The sequence below is a fragment of the Salvelinus namaycush genome, chromosome 41, assembly GCF_016432855.1.
Source record: "Salvelinus namaycush isolate Seneca chromosome 41, SaNama_1.0, whole genome shotgun sequence".
NCBI classification, from domain to species: Eukaryota; Metazoa; Chordata; class Actinopteri; order Salmoniformes; family Salmonidae; genus Salvelinus; species Salvelinus namaycush.
Window position 1 is genome coordinate 1,987,761 of NC_052347.1, and position 19,264 is coordinate 2,007,024.

The window sequence follows — 19,264 nt, forward strand, 5'->3', positions numbered from 1 at the left end:
AATGGATTCATTTGAGATTGTTTTGTCACTAGCCTACACACAATACCCCATAATCTCAAAGTGGAATTAATGTTTTTCAAAATGTTTATAAATTCAATACAAATGAAAAGCTGAAATGTCTTGAGTCAATAAGTATTTAACCACTTTGTTATGACAAGCCTAAATAAGTTCAGGAGTAAAAATGTGCTTAACAAGTCACATAATAAGTTGCATGGATTCACTCTGTGTGCGATAATAGTTAACATGATTTTTGAATGACTAGCTCATCTCTGTACCCCACACAAGTTAAGGTAAGGCCCTTCGGTCGAGCAGTGAATTTCAAACACATATTCAACCACAAAGACCAGGGAGGTTTTCCAATGCCTCGCAAAGTAGGGCACCTATTGGTAGATAGGTAAATGTAAAAAAAAAAAGCAAACACTGAATATCCCTTTGAGCATGGTGAAGTTATTCATTACACTTTGGATGGTGTATCAGTATACCCAGTCACTACAAAGATACAACCGTCCTTCCTAAATCAGTTGCCGAAGAGGAAGGAAACCGCTCAGGGATTTCACCATGCAATGGTGACTTTAAAACAGTTACAGAGTTTAACGGCTGTGACAGGATAAAACTGAGGATGGATCAACAACATTGTAGTTACTCCACAATACTAACCGAATTGACAGAGTGAAAAGAAGGAAGCCTGTACAAAATAAAAATATTACAAAAGCATTCATCCTGTTTGCAACAAGGTACTAAAGTAGACCTAATACTGCATAAAATGTGGCAAATACATGTTATTTTTTTACCTGAATACAAAGTATTGTGTTTTATTGGATTTGCCCCAAACATACTACTGAGTACAACTTTCAATATTTCAAGCATAGTGGTGGCTGCATCATGTTATGGTTATGCTTGTAGTTGTTAAGGGCTGGGGAGTTTTCAGGATTTAAAAAAATGGAATGGAGCTAAGCACAGGCAAAATCCTAGAGGAAACCCTGGTTCAGTCTGTTTTCCAGACCCTGGGAGATGAATTCACCTTTCAACAGGACAATAACCTAAAACACAAGGCCAAATCGACACTGGGAGTTGCTTACCAAGAAGACAGTGAATGTTCCTGAGTGGCCGAGTTACAGTTTTGACTTAAATCAACTTGAACTTTTTGATTTCACCTTTATTTAACCAGGTAGGCCAGTTGAGAACACGTTCTCATTTACAACTGCGACCTGGCCAAGATAAAGCAAAGCAGTGCGACACAAACAACAACACAGAGTTACACATGGAATAAACAAAACATACAGTCAATAACACAATATCTATAAGAAGACCTGAAAATGGTTGTCTAGCAATGATCAACAACCACTGACAGAGCTTGAAGAATTTAGAAAATAATAATAGGCAAATGTTGCACAATCCAGGTGTGGAAAGCTATTAGAGACTGACTTAAACCTATGTAAATAAGATATTTTTGTATTTCATTCTCAATCAATTTGCAAAAAATGTCAACAAAAGAAATTCACTGTCATTATGAGCTATTGTGTATAGATGGGCGAATTCAGGCTGTAACGTAACAAAATGTGGAATAAATCAAGGGGTATTAATTACTTCACGAAGACATTGTACCTAACATTTTCTGGGGGGGATTAGCATAGGTGTTAATAAGAAACGCTTTATCATTCCAGGAAAGCTTGATGATTCCGCCATGGCAACCATTAACAGTTCTCAGTCTGCAAGCTCAGCATCATCTAAGTGGCTATAAACGATTCTGCCTACAGCTAATAGGGCAGTCATAGACACCGAACCCCAGTTAAGGACTAAAGCACCAGACACATGCTTCATAGCCATGGCCCTTGTATTACAGTTGGCTGTCCTGTATTGACAAGTGTAACTTATGGACTATTGCTGGTAGTAGACCTACAGTACGCACGGGAAAATGAACATGAGTTCCTACAATGTAGGCCTGAATCTAGACATCTAGCCTTGTGTTCTCTTGTCGTGTCCTGCGGCATATTGTTCATGCCAGTGTTTCAAGGAAGGTTTGGAACTAATTACATTACGCACATAGTTCCATTCATGGAAATTGCTCAAATCTTTCATGTTTTCGTGGACAGGGGTTAGAGCCAAGGCTGGCCTGTAGTGCACAGCAGAGCAGACACCGTGGTATCTTTAGCTGTGGGCTGTTGTTGAGAGAACATCACCACCGTAAAAGTGCCTTTTGTCCTTCTGGCAATACCATAAATCATTGTCGAATAAAGGCCCAGTGACAGTCGAGAGACCTGGATTCACTGAGTGTGTTAATAGCTAAAGGGGTTATAACATCGAGGACACGATTATACGAAGCATTATGAGCGCCATGACCATCACTTCCTATGGTAAATGAAAACCGAGTGTGAGGATGAACGAAGTCCCATGACATCAATCCTACGAGCCATGTTTAAAATGCTCTGGGGTGACTAGCTATGGCTCTATAGGGACGGTGAGGTTCAGCCTTCTGTTACCATGGCGCCACCGTGCTGACCAAGGCCACAGCACCGGTTAAGTGGCGACCATATTGACCCATTAGCCCAGAAACACCCCCCCCCCCCCCCCCCACCCCTTTCACTTATTCTGAGGTTGGCCTGTTGGCCGTGACTGTTGAGAGAGCATGTTACTGCAGAGTGCCACTTATGCAACGCCGTGTTCTCAGATTCAAAACCACAACGGTTCTTAACTTACCGACCGCCGACGGGACATTTGTCTAAATACAGGAAGCTTACGTCCACTGTCTTTGTCCTGACGACAGCCTAAAACGTAATGCTAACAGTTAGGATGCTGACAATCGTGAATACGAGAGACCACAACTCCAGGCCTGACGCATGATGCTACGATCTGGGGGGAGCTGGCTTTTTTCTATCAGTGTGACCTGAATGAAACGTGCTCTGAAAAGCTACAACAACAAGATAGTTCACCCACACAGAACTCAGAACAGAACTCAGAAGCATGGCATAATAATTCAGAATTTTAAAAAAAATGCAATTTATGAACAGAAGCAGGAAATATCATGGATTGTTGCGAGGCCAGCAGCAGGGGAGCAGCGGTATCATCCTCAAATCCTGACAGGAGATTTCATTAAAAATGCATTAGGAAGGAAAGGCAGACGCCCTCAGAAGAACTGACCTTTGTCTCTCTCTCATTCCTACAGACAGAGAGACAGAGAGGCAACTAATTAAAAAGAAGCATTGGGCGCTGATTGCGTAAACTGGAGGAAGAAACGGGAAAAGAGAGGAAGAGAAGACAGGAAAAGAGAGGAAGCACATTATTTTGGGGAATACAAAGGCACTCAGAATCCAGGTGCTACAGGGTTATCTGTGAAAAGTGAAGCAGGCAGCTGTGAAGCAAGAAGCTAAAACAAATGCATGTCGAGGTTGTGACAAGAAGCTGGATGATGATTCGCGAAGAGGCAGAGGGCAAATGGAACCAATGAGCAAATTGCTTTTGAAGCCACGACAAGAGGCACAATCACAACCAGAGGTGGACTCAATTCCATTTCATAATAATCTATTCATGATCAATTTATGAAGTATTTCCGATTCATGAATCAATTCCTGAAACATTTCGGGAATGGACACTGAACTAAATGGAATTGAGCCCAACCCTGCAGCTCACACAGCCCCTGTTAGAAATAAAGGGTTCGGATGTGAGGAGCGGCATACCCGAGAGGGCGCTCTTAGACACAGAGACCTCTGACACTGCTGCTTGAGGCTGTGATTTCAGTTCAGGTGACAGCTCCAGCAAATCATCTACGTGAGACAGAGGCAAGATTATTAGTTAGTGAGAGAGAGAGAGAGAACAAAAAACGGGCATCACATCACGTCAGTTGGAACAAAAGAGCGGGCTAGCCTATATTTTGAGGTAGGTGAACATATTGAGGACGCAGTGAGGCAGTTAAGAGGTACAGTGGAATATATATATATTTTTAAAGAACAGCCCCCAGTCCCAGTGTGCCCTACATTTCCAACTCAAAACACAAGATGCCTTGCTTTAGAAGTTGTTCCTTTTCATCTTCAGTGGCGTAGTGTACGCTGTACAATAAGAACGGTAGTAATGCCCGTCTGCTCCCTAAAGAGGAAGTATTCTACGTGAAGCGAAATACTGAGGATAAAAATACCTGACTGGAGAACGTAAAGCCACATCCTTGATGGAATATGCATTCCTTTCTTTTCTAGATATAGATAGACTGTCTCATGTAATATTTAGGCCTCATCTGGTCCCTGACATACTGTCGGCCTACAGTACAGTAACCAAAACCTAAAAAGCTGAGACAGCTGGTGCATGTCATCCAATAGCACTGAGCAAAACTCGGTACGTTAGAGGGACACTCGGGAAATTCGGGCGTATGCTACCGTACCAGTAGACGTACAGTCATTGCGCTAGCGATAGTTAGCATTGGCTGGTTGAAACTACCTCAAACTTCCTTCACACGGCACTCAGAGACATACAAATGCTATCCACGAGTTCATCTGACTGGGTAAGTAGAAAAGCGACTGATTGCCAGAATCTCGTAGTATCCCTTTAAGGTCCTCTGTAGATGACGGTAAAAACCAAAACGTGTTTATATTATCAGCATTTGCATCCCTGCTCTTGTGGCCCGTCAGGATTATTTGTTTCACCATCTGAATCCGGTTTTCTGGAAGAGAGTGCTGGCTCTGTATAATACAGGATAGAATGCCTGTCTGAGGAGAGACTGACCCAAATGCCTGGATTAGTGTAAACGTAAACACACACACACACACACACACACGTCTGTAGGGTTATTTAACCATGCAATATAAGGAAGGGCACTGCAGAGAACAGGCAACAATAACATCCTCGACTTCCATCTGTCTGGATGAAACAGATCGCCACAGTCTGCTTTTTACTATTAAAGGTCTACAAGAAATGCGAAGACAGATTGACCAGATTCTAAGAAACTTATTTTCCACGAATGTGTATCTGATGCTCTCTCTTTCCCATAACCCCCCCCCCCCCCCCCCACTGTCAGAATCTACAGTCCTAGTGACCTAGTCCATCACTGACCTTTCATGTCCCCAGGTCCCATGTGTGCGTCTGGCATCCCGTTAGGCTTCTTGACCTCCCGCTGGTCCAGGGGTTCCTTCAGGGTCATGTTGGCTAGGGCAGCCGAGGCCGTGGTCTCCCCAGAGTTGAATTGCAGGGCGGCGTGGCCGTCCGTGCCCGAGTTGAAGTCCTGATGCTGATCCATGGCGAAGCGAGTTCGGGCTGGGAGGAGAGAGAGGAGACGGAGGGAAGAAGAAGAAAAAGACAAGGAGTTAAATGCTCCATTCAGTTTGGATACCTTCGTTTTGATGTCATCCGCACAAGCTACGTTGGCAGGTGGAGACCGATAATTGCTGCTTTCAATAACGCCTTGAAGAAATGAGATGGGGGGCCTGCGCAGAACACGGACTGAACTGAGAGGATTCTAAACATTGCTGTTGTTGTCGGCTTCCTTCAAAAGGGAGTCAGAGGAGCGGAGGCCTGAGAGAACCAACCAAAGTTGGCGGGATCTCCGTAATAGGCTACAATGTCAAAGGGCGAAGGTGAAAGAGAAGTCATTGACAGCGATTCCAAATCGACACCCAGCACACATGCTTGTTGGGCCTGTGCTGTTCCCCACAGAGAGGGATATGGCTGCTGAGCTAAAGACAGACAGATACCAGCGCACTGTTGAATTCTCCCACAGTTTTATTGTGCAGTGTTTTTCGGCCCCAAAAGGCCTTAGTCACCGACACAGACCCTTCATACAAGAACAACAACGGATTTGTCTGCTCATCCCAGGCAGCCCGAGCCTGATCCCAGATCTGTTTGCGCTGCTGTCTTGCCAACTCCTATTGCCATTGTCACACCAACGGGCTGCGACACTGCGATTTCTATGTCGCCCCCTCATAGGGACTGATGGGGGACAATCGGGACTTTTCCCTTTGTCTCCCCCTCACTTTATATAAGCTTTACGTAATCAAAGGGACTTTAGGAGCTGAAAGGGCACTCGGCTTTGCTAACGCAGGCAGACGTAGTGCAACAACGAACTGGCGGCTAGGGGAAGATGAAATTCCAGAAACATTTGTCTGATGCCCTTTCTCAGTGATCGTGATTTGAATGGACTAGGCTAGGTGTCTTTTGTTTCTTCAGGTTCTTGCTAGGTAGGGTCTAAAGTGCCATCATGTCTAATGTGGTACCAAGGGACATACCAAAGCAACGTAGGCCTAATGTCTCAATGTAGCTTGACCTAGCCTGTTTCGAGTCCCCAAGCAAAGCTGTCACCTCAATAGTGAGTGTGGAGAGACGACACCTAGGCTAGTCGAACGTTTCGAGTTACTCCACAGACTCGAGGCAATCCTCCTCTTCCTCGGCTAAGCGTAGAGAATCGTGATTCGTGTTACATGTGATATTGAGCTACTTCCCTTTAACGGATTGTCATCATGTCAGGGTTGGCGTACTGTAATGTGAGCATGCTTCTATTTGTTATGAAGCAAGATGATGGACGTGGCCAAGATAAACACTGGCCAACCATGAGGTTGTGAGCTGCTCTTTCAGAAACAGCAGCTTAGAGACTACACACACACACACACAGACACACACACGGGCCCCTCCCTCCTCCTGCAGAAACAAGCTTTGCACTGCAGCTCATAGACTACAAGATCAGATGCACCAATAATAGGGTCATATTAATGCAGGGGGGGGGGGATTTCCTCCTGTCTTCTCGAAGGGGAAGTTCCTCTCAAAATACACACAGCAGCGTGCCAGGCATTTCCTGTTTCTGTTTCCTTAAGTCCAGCGGTTTGGTTGGTGTTATGAGGGCGTGTTTTAGTGTTTATTATTAAGAGGGCGATTGTGTTCTGTTGTGCTTTGGGGTCACTTGACGATGTGGGCTTCTTCCATGTGTGCATTTTCTGGACTGCCTTTACAAGACTGTAGAACTGGGTCATTTAGCGATACCGCACAGAGGATTGCTTTTGAGTTTCTGACAAAACACAATCAGCATCTGCTTCGGACCTGCTTCGGACCCCTGTACCGACAAAAAAAAGCTAACCCCATCATAACTTGATCTCCATACAAGTAGCCTATCTTAGAGTATTTTTTTTATATGACCTCACCTCACTCTAAATAGGCATATGACCAATAGTAAGGAGGTTGAGATCTGGCCACTGTGAGATCTGTGAGATCGGAGCACCTGGCCACTGTTAGCTAGCCTATGTCCTGTATAAATAGTACAAGATGATATTGGTGAAGTTTGTAGGAAAAAACATAGTCAGGAGGACAAGGCAAACTGAACTGGCACACAGCATTTAACAAACCACGACTGGACTACAGTGATCTTTAGACAGAATAGAATTTCTCCCAGTGACAGAAGTCGGGGGATGGGCGTATTGGGCAAGGGAGAAGGGTTGAAACCATGTTCTGGCCAAGCCCAACCTGTAATTTGTATTGGCCTGTGACTGGTCTGGCAGCTGTGTTCTGATTCTCTTTGTGGGCTGATTGCTGTAGCCCTAGAGAGAGAGAGAGGAAGAGAGACACACAGACAGAGCAGTCACAAAGTGCATCACATCACAGCCAGAACCATCACCAGAACCACAGACCTCCTTATGCACTGTCAATCTACTGCAATTAGGCTGCCTTAGGGCTCGAACAAAGAGGTGCGGGGAAAGACGTAGGCTAACTGGTGAATAGGCTCACTCGGTTACTAAAGAGGGAGCAGGGCCCCATTTAAGGGAAAGGGGGATACCTAGTCAGTTGTACAAGTGAACGCCTTCATTCAGCTAGTTGGAGAGACACAAAGAAACGAGGCAACTACCCAAAAACAGCAGGGGAGGGAGAGAGGAGACCAAATTGGTGGTATGATTTTTGATCTGAAATGCCAGAGGGGCAGATGGATGCTCATGTTAATCCTCTTTGTTGAGCATCTCACAGGCGTTTACACCTAATCTTTGTCCCGCACTTAGCTGAGCACCCTCCAACGCCAGGCCAACACACACACACACACACACATACCCCTGTGTGAAGCAGGGCCAATCCTCAATGAATAGGCTAGGATATTCTACACAGAACAGACGGAAGACTGAACACACTCGTCTCGCATCATTAGCGAAGAGAAAGAGCAAGCTACCCAGCTGCACTGTGATTAAAATGTTGCGGAGTGTTTTTCCGTTTGAAACGTTCACACCCCTAGTCGAGGAACATGTCATCAAAGGCAAAGCACTAGGCCTGGATAAACACTTTCTCCATGTTTGCCACGATAAGCCTAGCCTACACCCCGTTTATGCGACTGTTGATTTGTTGGTCCCGATTCTAGTTTTACACCCAAGCATCGAGACAAGACGTGTTAACCAATGTCTCTTATTTGTCTAGGACATAGCCTAAAAGTGGTCAAATCTCAGAGCATGTTAGACCGTCACCTTAAAAACTCCCCAGTCTCTCATCCCATGTCTTCTCCCTCCCGGTCATCTCCTCTGTGGATTGTCTTTCTGTAATACTTTAAAAAGGTGCAATATGCAGAAGTTTCTCCGCCATGTCCTGGTTGCTAAAATTCTAAACGTTCACCTAATTTCAGTTTATGTGACAAAATTCAAAAAGGCACTCGCACATCTGAGCCATCTTTTTTTGCAGGTGCATGGTAACAGTTGAATAAGATGAGAAAGAAGAAGAAACCTGCTCTTGCAAGTGTCATCGTGTTTTTTCCCTCAGTTTGTGAAAAAAAAAAGCAGGTTTATTGTACAATCTAAAATATTGTATTTTCAGCTGTTTGAAGCTGGTGTACAAAATCAAAAGTAAAAAGACGCAAAAAACGAAACTTAAGAACGGGAAGCATAGAAATAGCGCACATAGAACAGATCTACCGCTTCTTAGACTTGCTTTCAATGAGAACGACAGATCTATAACTCAACATTTATTTGTGAATTTGGTCGGGTTGCCCAAAAAGTGACATATTGCAGTTTTAAAGAGCGGGAGGAATAAAATGGCTGAGATGATCTGGAGCTCTGTCAGCCTGGAGACAGCCAGGGAAGGGGGGGTGGTGGGTGGAGCTAGAGCAGCGCTGCACTCAGAGAGCTGCCAGCCTGCTGAATGGCCAGGCAGCGCCCAAAGGAAGCCTCTCTCTCTCGCTCCTCTTTAATATTCATCATCAGTCGCTGCAGCAAGCAGAGAGAAGGAAAGAGAGGGGGAATCTGAGGGAGATGGGGGGGGGGTCCACTCTAAACACGAACGCGTCAGAGACGACCCAGCCCTTACCCCACTGCCTTGCTGTAAGAAAGGCATGTTAAAGCTAAATGGGAGAAAGTATTAGAGCAGCAGATGGAACACGGCAAGGACAAAGTATGCCGCGTGGGATTTAGCCCAGCTCAACGATGGAGAGAAGAGAACGAGAGAACGGGGAGAGAAGGAAAGCAGACGGCACAACGAGAATGAGACGGGGAGGGACCGTGTCTACGGGAGAGGATGAGGGGCGGTAAAGGGCGAGGGGAGGGGAAAAAAAGATGGAGAGGGAATGGGAGTGAAAGAAAAGAGGCAGAGATTGATGCTGACAGGGAGGAGAGAGAGAAGGAGACTGTTAGAGAGGAAGGGGACAAGGGGAAGGAGACTGCTGTTGGAAGAGGGAAAGACAGAGCGAGAGGAGAGGCAAAAGGAGTAAGGGAGGGAGAGGGAAGGTGCGCCTGCAAAGCCTCTGGTCCTTGCAGAAAGAAAGCTGGCGCATGCTCAGACAGGGGGACACACACGCCCAGCCCAATGCAGCGGCGTGATACAGCAGAATCCAAAAGAGAAGAAATGGAGGAACTCTCCTCAGTCTTCTAATGCTTGGCTCTCAATCTAGCCTACATCCCCAATGTCAGACGGTAGATAGTGATAAAATAGAGACATCTTAGAGATGAACTGGAGACATTTTAGAGATTAAATAGAGACATTTTAGAGATTAAATAGAGACATTTTAGAGATTAAATAGAGACATTTTAGAGATTAAATAGAGACATTTTAGAGATTAAATAGAGACATTTCTCCTCTGGTGTCGTTTCCAATAACATTTTTTTTGCAGAATAGCCTAGACGCTTTCCTCTCAGATTAGGCGAGACGCAGTCTTCAGCTTTCCACTTGAATTGGTTTCAGCATACCATGTATATCCATGTGAAATTAGGCTAGAGGAGAGTACGTGGGTGATTTGAGCATAACACATGCCGAATATGAGAATATTTTTTAAGAGACGTTTCTGGGGGGGGGGGGGGGGACCATATGAGATGAGCTTAATGACCCAATTGAGGTTTGATTAAAGCTAAGCCCTTTCAAAACAAAGTTCTCCCCCCTTCACGTAACCCTAACCCACTAAACTCTTGCAAGACTATTGTTGAACCTGATTAGTGATATACTGCTCCTGAAACAGGCGGCTCCAGGCCGGACTGCGTTGAAAGTAGAGTCCTTTCCACTTCCTCGACATTCACTTTCTCCTCTGTGTGACAACAGAGTAGAGCAGAACGTGCCGACGAAGAGAAGTCCACCTGACTGTTGTGTAACCGTAGAGTTCGAGGTGTCATTCGAGGTCTGCAGCTGAACCACAGGACACAGTCAGACAGAATTTTAAAGGAGGAGAGAGGGGGGGGAAAACGGTTGTAGTCTGAGGCTCGGAGTGTTCGCTGCCCATAATGTCTCCAATGGGACCCTATTCCCTATATAGTGCACTACTTTGGACCAGGGTCCAAAGCAGTGCCTACAGTGAGTATGGTGCCATTTGGGACGCACAGAATGACAAGGAACGTTTGACAAAAACAGCTGGTTCAGTCGAATTCCCTCTGAGAAACAGAGGGGAGAGTCAGGAGGAGAATGGGTGGAGCATCGTGTGGGACAGAGATGGAATGCATGACACATGAAAACAAGCTGCTACAATATGGAACAGTGGGATGTTTCTTTCTAACGTGCTGAACTCGGGGTTTCCTGCTTTCACTGTCCCAGAAAATACCAGAAAAGAAAGAGCCCAGAAAGGCTACAGCAATGCATCCACCTTGCCCTCTCTGGGGTCCTCCTTCCGAGTGTCCGCTCTTAACATTGTCACCGTTTGGCTCCAGCCAGGGCCATTCTGTACAGTAGCTGTGATGTGATGCAGCCCTGGAAGACTGCCCTCTTGAGATAGTCGAGAGGGTGAAGCTGCAAGGCTAAGGGAAAGCAGACCGGTTTTATGTAAAACAGAAGAAAGGATTGTTCTGAAATTACCCCACAGTATTACACAATTTAGTTCACAAAAGCCTTGCATTGATTTCTCCCCAAAGAGGAAACCATGGCCTTCTTTCTTGTAATTACAGAGAAGATTAGGGGAAAATTCAAACAAGGTTTCTGGTGATCGGACCAAAATCCCCTAACGTTGGCTCTATTTTCAGATGCCTGAATGAAAATGTTGATGTGCAACTCAGGCAGGCATTATCCTGACTAGATGAGAAGCCGGTATTGTTTGGGGATAATGCGGATCATGAACCCAGACCCAGCGGGGAAATACTGGGCAAAACTGGTTGAAATGACATCATAATCTCAATCCGTTTCTGCCTGTAACAGTAAAAGCTTCGATCCCTTATTGATGGCACTTGTTAAATCCACTTCAAATCAGTGTAGATGAAAGGGAAGAGACAGGTTAAAGAATGCTTTTTAAGCCTCGAGACAATGTCAAATATGTCAAATATTACCCCACTACAACCCTGTAAGCAGTCTATGGAATATACTGTAGATGCGCAAAAAATGCTAATATCGGTACCATGACTTGACTGGGATTTGTGCCACATATGCTAAAACGTTAGCATTTGGAAACAGTGCTAGGGAAGCTAAACCAAAGCATGAATTGCTGTCATACCTTGTCAATAGACTGCTTACAGGGTAAGGAAACCAATGTGTCATTTTTGGTGAACTGCCCCTTTAATTTAGGGCAACAGACCTGCTGCCACTGACAGAGGCATAAAAATACCCCATGAACTCAGACCTACTGACCATCATCCGTCACAATACGAATTTAGTCACAGTATGATTTTCAGTGATTCAGGAGTGGACGATGACGCGCAAACCCAAAAGTAGGCTAGGTCTTGTATCTTCTACAAGGGACACGGTCTTCATCTGTGAGCTCTTGTGTTCCTCACTGTGGTGACAGAAGCCAAAGAAAGTATCTATTTATGAGCCGTGCTGTGAGGAGAGGGGACATTCCAGTCATGCTGATCACGTCCCATCTGCTGACTGACCGACATGCTTCTCGACATTCCTCCGTCACTAGGCCGGGCTCTACACACTCACTCAGGTCAGGGGTTCAGGGAGAAGACATTGTTGTCGGTGATGTCCTCCAGGACACACCCTCACCCCCCCCATTCGCTTCAACTCTCCAGAAGTTCAGTCAGGGCATGTGGGCCCCAACGTTGACTTCACTACAAACTAGAAGAAGTCGACCGATTAAAATCGGCATGGCTGATTTAATTAGGGCCGATTTTCAAGTTTTCATAACAAATCGGTAATCGTCATTTTTGGACGCCGATTATGGCCGATTACATTGCACTCCACGAGGAGACTGCGTGGCAGGCTGACCACCTGTTACGCGGGATCAGCAAGGAGCCATGGTAAGTTGCTAGCTAGCATTAAACTTATCTTATAAAAAAACAATCAATCTTCACATAATCACTAGTTAACTACACATGGTTGATGATATTACTAGTTTATCTAGCTTGTCCTGCGTTGCATATAATCAATGCAGTGCCTGTTCATTTATCATCGAATCACCGCTTACTTCACCAAACGGGTGATGATTTTAACAAGCGCATTTGCGAAAAAAGCACTGTCGTTGCACCAATGTGTACCTAACCATAAACATCAATGCCTTTCTTAAAATCAATACACAAGTTAAAAAAATTGAAACCTGCATATTTAGTTAATATTACCTGCTAACGTGAATTTATTTTAACAAGGGAAATTGGGTCACTTCTCTTGCGTTCTGTGCAAGCCAAGTCAGGATATATGCAGCAGTTTGGGCCGCCTGGCTCGTTGCGAACTGTGTGAAGACCATTTCTTCCTAAAAAAGACCGTAATTAATTTGCCAGAATTTTACATAATTATGACTTAACATTGAAGGTTGTGCAATGTAACCGCAATATTTAGACTTAGGGATGCCATGTTGATGTTGATCCTGGCTGTGTGAACAATGCATAGGTATACAAGTGGGAAAGCTTCCAAAGATATCTTCCAAGGCACTCTCACGTGTCGGAAGTACAAATGCCTTAGTTTATTGTGGTTTGGCTAGGCTATTTCATGGCAAGATTAAAAAGACGCACCATCCTCCGATGCCACTGTGTGGGTAAAGCAGTACTCTTCTTCCCAGTGTTCAGTTCAGAGCAGGGATGGGTGATGGATGTAGTGCCCGTAAACAGTACAGAGCAGAGCATTAAGATGATGGCTTCTGGGAAGCAAGGGGAGGGACAGGCTGAGAGAGGCTGAACATAGAGGCAGAAGTTTCATTGGCCTGATAAATGTCTAGCAAAACATGTTCCCCGGATTTATGTAGCTGGTTGGAGGACCTGTTTGTGCTACGTGGTTTTGAACTAGAGCTGGGGGATATAGGAACATATCCATAGTTTGATAAATTGACCCATTGTTTGCGATAATGATAAATCTGCAAGATATTATTTTGGGGGGGGGTGCTAGAGCTGGGCGATATGGACAAAAAGTCATATCGCGATAAATCTAAGTATTATGCCTGATAACAAATACAACCATTTTTTTTTTTTTTTTTTATGGACAGTTACTTTACAATAGCGACAGGGCTGTAGACATTTTTTTTCCAAGTGCCAAGTAAGGCAACTGAGATGGTAGCCTATGGATAAAAAAGTGCCCACAGTGGGGGAGAGGGAGTAAGAGACAGCAGCCGACAGCCGACAGCGAAACAGGAAGACATTTTCATAGCAGGAATCAACATAATGCATAGGCTATTACTGTTGACCAAAAAATGTAGAACAATCTACAGCCCCCATACTCAACTGGCTGACCGCGAAACGGATACAGACCCAGAACAGGGTCAATACGGACCGCGGGTCCCCCCCCCTCAAAATAAATATATAATTGTATTTTATTTTCTTACTCGGTCGGGCTTCGACCCCTGGTTTTATATAAACATACAAAAGACATGGAAGAATGCGTAGAATTGCAGGATATTCCCTTAAAAACAGCAACAACAAAAAGTCCCCATGCAAAACGTGTAGAATTGCAGAAAATAAATTAAATTATCAATCCAGACCTTTGCCACCTAGAAAATGTGTTTGACCCGAACCTCCTCAAATAGTACTTGAGTACCGCTGACCTACAGGAACGTTGTGTCGCAAAATCACCTCGAATTACTGACGTAAACTAAACGTGTCGGTAAGATAAAGGCAATGTCTGTAATTTTCCGTCTATCATCCCAGCTCTATTAGAAACCTTGTTTTGGTCACTTTCTGGGTATGCCGAAATGAAAATGTGGGAAATTGATGTGACAGGAATACTATTGAGAGTGATATTGAGAATCATTACCACACTGTATACCACACTGTATTGCAATATATTACATTACAATGTATTACAATATAAAATAAGCAATAATATCCTCAAACATACATAAGACATGTTTCAAACAAGGCCCGGGCCTGTGTGCTCTCTGTCTACAGTGGATTAGGACATGAAAGGAATCTGTTCAGGACGCGGACAGAGAAGAAGTCATCAGGGCAGCTGCTTTCCATTCAGCCTGGTTTATGCAAATCGGTTGAATTTCCTGGGACTAGGCAACATTCCTAACACAAATTGACAAGGGTTCCTTCCTTTTTGAACCTCACCCCACATTCCTAAATAAGGTTTAGCTAGCCTTCAATCACCGAGGAGGAGGATAACTGGGGCGCAGTCTAGTCAACCATGACGTGACAGAGGATCGACCATAAATAAAACGGACGGCTCCGGCGAGTCTGTTGACATTCATGGACTCAAAGTGAACCATCTATTTCAAGGTAGTCATCACCCCCCCCACCCCGGCACCAAAATATAGCAGCACCCATTTAGCCAAAATGCCTGGACACGCTCTACTGTTAGACGCTCTACTGTTAGCTCGAGGACACCCTCACACTGCCAGAGAAACGAACCACTCCCTAGCGGGCATAGCTGGTTGCAGCTGCGTCATTATCAACTCATTGGAATGATATCATCGCAACCCGTTTTGCCCGCTGGGTCTGAATCTTCTACTAAGCATGTCGACCACCCAGGCTAACCATAATTAACTGGCCGTCGAAGTCTGCTACAGATAGACCACTGATAGAACAAGCAGCCTCTCCATTATGCAGTGAACAGCCCCAAGACATGTTAAGAAACATTGTTACCGTGCCGAGTCTGCAAACAGAGTCAGGCTGCGTGATGTCAATACATCCGACTCAAGGCTGACAGTAACCATGAATCAGCTCAATTATGTTGTAAGAGTAAAGATGACGGTAAAAACATCGTTCATGTTTGTAGTTGAGGTTTTGGCTAGTGGGTTATGGGGCTGTGTGTGTGTGTGTGTGTGTGTGTGTGTGTGTGTGTGTGTGTGTGTTCGTCTTTACAGACAGAGGGTCACCCACTCCAGGAGTCCTGCCCACCCGCTCCACTCACAATTGGCTGCCTCAGTCAGTGGATCTGACCTAGTTTCCACAGTCAGTCCCTGCTATTAGGGATGGATGGGATAGAAGCTGGACTTCACCACTTCACCATGCTCTCTTTTCTCTCTCTCTCATGTGAACCATGAACACCGGTCTCCTACTACAGACGTGTCTGTGGAAGCAAGGAAAGCCCCGGGTGCCTCAGAGGCCAGGCCAGGCCAGGGCAGGGCAGAGCAGGCAATCTATAGGCAGCTCTCTGCAGCGCAGCGATCTTTGCTCAGCGTGATGAGAGAGAGTGTGAGGAAGCGAGACAGTGAGGGAAGGGGGGAAGTAAAAGAGCGATAGTGAGAGAGAGAGAGCTGGTGCTGCCGACTTCCTCTGGAAACATCAGTATCCGCTAGAAACATATCAGAGATGCTCTCCGAGTGCCACTGCAAATGGATATACAAACCGCTCATGCGTGCAGCATTAGGCTACCACTCCTCAGAGCTAGAGAACCAGCTAGTCCCAAGGTTCAAAAATACATGAGAAACATTGACCGTGTTCCTGCCCAGAAGCCCAGGGTTTGCCCAGTGCTGAATCAGGACTCATGGGTGCGTTTGATCCTACCGTTAGGAGATGTCAATCTCCTCAATGCACAAACGTGATGAGTGGTGGTGGAGAATGAATACCATTAGGCCTAGTTTAGTATTTTCACTCAAAACAACTAAGAGGAAATAGGCTAGGCAGCCTAACATCCCTACAGGCAGAGTTGAACCACAACTCAAAGAATCAGCATGACAACGAGGCCAAGACATCCCAGATTAGTAGAGAGCCGGCCAAACCAAAGGAAGCTCATCTGGGCTCTCGCTCTCTCTCTCTCTTTGCAGTGCTGTGGCTCAGTGACCTTGCTACCTACACCACCCTTACACTACAGCACACTACAGGCTGCTGAGGGGAGGATGGCTCATAATAATGGCTGGAATGGAGGGAACGAAATGGCATCAATCACACGGAAGCTGTGCGTTTGACACCATTCCACCTATTCCGCTGCAGTCATTACAACGAGCCTGTCCTCCCAAATGAAGGTGCCACTAACGAAGGTGCCACTAACCTCCTGTGCTACAGTAGAGTATGCGTGTCCTTGAGATCTGACAGAGAGCCAGGACAAGACCTAGCATCTGCTCTGGAGATCACCTACCTGCATGAGGTATAGGTTCATTAATTAGGCTAAAGGTATCCTCAAGTACTTGAGTCAATATTATTGCTAGGTTTTTATATTCCACATTAAATGCAGGCTAAAATGTACGTAGCCTATTCTTTCTCAAACGTTAGGTGAATCCAATGACTGTATAAATAAGGGTGGACCTGCTTTTCCAGTTTGTTTATAGCTAGCACTACGGCTGGGCGATATGGTCAAAATCTCATATCCCGATAACGATACATATCACGATATAGCACATTTTCTGTAAATTCAATGAATAAATAGTTTAGATAAAATTACCACATGTAAAGGACTAGTTCTTATTACATTTTGAATTATACTGAACAAATAAAAGGTACTTACTCAAATTTGATTATTTCACCTTTTATTTTGAACCTTTGTGCAAATTTTCAACTAAGCATGTAACAAATTATAAAAGTGTATAAAATCTAAAAAGGTAAATAGAAAACACGTCAACTATAGTTGCAAACAAAATTAATATAGGCCTAAAATATCTATATATATAAAAATAAAACATGTTTTGGGGGGGCTTGCCTATTTTGCATGTTATTTTGGCATTAATATGTGTCACATACTATCAATTTGCATTTGGTACCTTGGGTCAAGTGTTAGCACCAACTCACAAAACACCCGTTTCTCGACCGTGTAAATTGGGGCCATGTCTCTGCAGATGTAAGTTGTAACAGCAGCTGTTATCGCCTTCCATCTTCGTGATTCTTTGCCATATGGTGTGCCGCGAGCAAAAGCATCTTGCAACGTCTGAGTCGGGGGTTTGTTTTGAGCACTCAACTATACTTTTTTGGGTCTCATCCGTAGACTCTCTCCGTACTGTTTCACATTATTCTTGCATGGGTGGTAAAATAGGTTAGTGGCGTTTGAGGTTGTTGTCGGGACCGGCCTGCGGCATATTTTGCCCTTGTCAGACTTTTCATACCCAAACCACGTCCATGCGACCGAAGTGGCCCCTGTTTTAGGTACGGTCTCCATGCTCTGTGTCACGTTCACTCTCCACCATGTTTGTTTGTGTTGCAAATTTCCTTCCACGCGGCATGTGTGGAAGAACGAAAACCAACGTCCAATTGACAAAAAATATTGCCGTAAAGAGTGTGATTTGCGACAACGAAATAAACGAGCATAATGTGAAAACGATAGACGTTTTTCTATCGTCACACAATATATATCGTCATATCGCCCAGCCCTAGCTAGCACATTCAAGTAATTCTGTATTTATATGCTAAGATGTCAGAGGCTCATGGCGCAAGCAATCAGTGAGAGTGGCCCTCAAATAATGTCTGGCATTTACTTATATTCTGTACTGAAAATGTGATACTAATCCTATACGTAGGTACATTTTATAACAGAGTGCAAGAGAGAAAGCAAGGATGCAGACAGCTTTGAAACTAAGTCCCTTAATCATGCCCTCAAAGGCAACCAACAGAGCTAGTAAGAGTTGTCAATCATGACATACTTGGTAACATTGGTCTCCTCTACATCCAATGTCCTTTAAGAATAATGGACTGGTGTGTTTGAGATTTGAGGTTTATTTCACGGGTGCAAGCGATCATGTTAAGTTAACAAGTCATGTCCTGTTCATCTGGCCAGGGGTTGAGTGTGAGAGACATTTGCATGTGTACAGCTGCTTGTGGCAGGGCAGACAGACATCGTCCCAAATGGCACCCTATTCCCTACAGCTGGGGTCCAGAAGCAGCTTACGCCAGGCTATGCTAATGCACTCAGCATGGGTCTCCGAGACAACTCTTTGATTCATAGTGCACCCTGACATGTGTAGAAGTGCAGAAAGTAAGGAGTGCCTTGGCTAAATATTGGACCAATGCCAATTAGTGTTGGCTAGGATCTCTTTTTCATCATCCAATCACAATGATGCACTCTAGTTTTGTGCATATTGTTTATAAAGAGTTAGGTGATTGTCAATTTTAGTTTAGTCTTTAATCTTAACTTGAAAATGAACCCTAAAAGCATTGTTACTGGGGCTACGTCGTAGAACTAGGGCTAACTGAATTATGGTCCCTGCCTCTGATCACATTCAGTGAGGTCAAAACGGATGAGTGCAGATGTAAATTCCCTGCCGAGAACACAGAACAACAAATCACCGCCATAAATTAGGGGCATAATTTAATCATAGTATGTAGTATGACTATCATACTACACTGCAGTAGCATGTAGCCTGCAGACCAGCTCATCCAATTAGGCTTTAGACATGTTTTACAGAGCTCCCTAATTGGGCGGTCCAATCAAATTATGCATGTAAATTTGAAAACTAAAGGTTTGTCAGAGAGCAGAGGGCCATTTGTCAGCATTTTTTGTATCAACAAAACCATAAAATGATGGCTAGGAATAAACCATTTACCTTATTTTCTTAAGTCAGGCTATATCCCAATACTAATGAGCATAGAATACAATGTTAATGGAAATTAGGTCTAGTTCTTGA

At 44.6% G+C, this 19,264-nt stretch overlaps 1 protein-coding gene across 1 annotated transcript in view; it reads right to left on the reverse strand.

Annotated features, from left to right (window-relative positions):
* LOC120033944 (microtubule-associated protein tau-like) overlaps positions 1-17,851 on the reverse strand; it is a 37,602-nt gene extending 19,751 nt beyond the window's left edge. Inside the window, exons 1-3 of the mRNA XM_038980348.1 lie at positions 17,411-17,851; positions 5,038-5,238; positions 3,675-3,761 (exon numbers count right to left, since the gene is read on the reverse strand). Coding sequence (XP_038836276.1) covers positions 3,675-3,761; positions 5,038-5,221 — 271 coding nt within the window. The 5' untranslated portion in view covers positions 5,222-5,238; positions 17,411-17,851. The remainder of the gene's footprint in view (positions 1-3,674; positions 3,762-5,037; positions 5,239-17,410) is intronic.
* Positions 17,852-19,264: the final 1,413 nt, after the last annotated feature.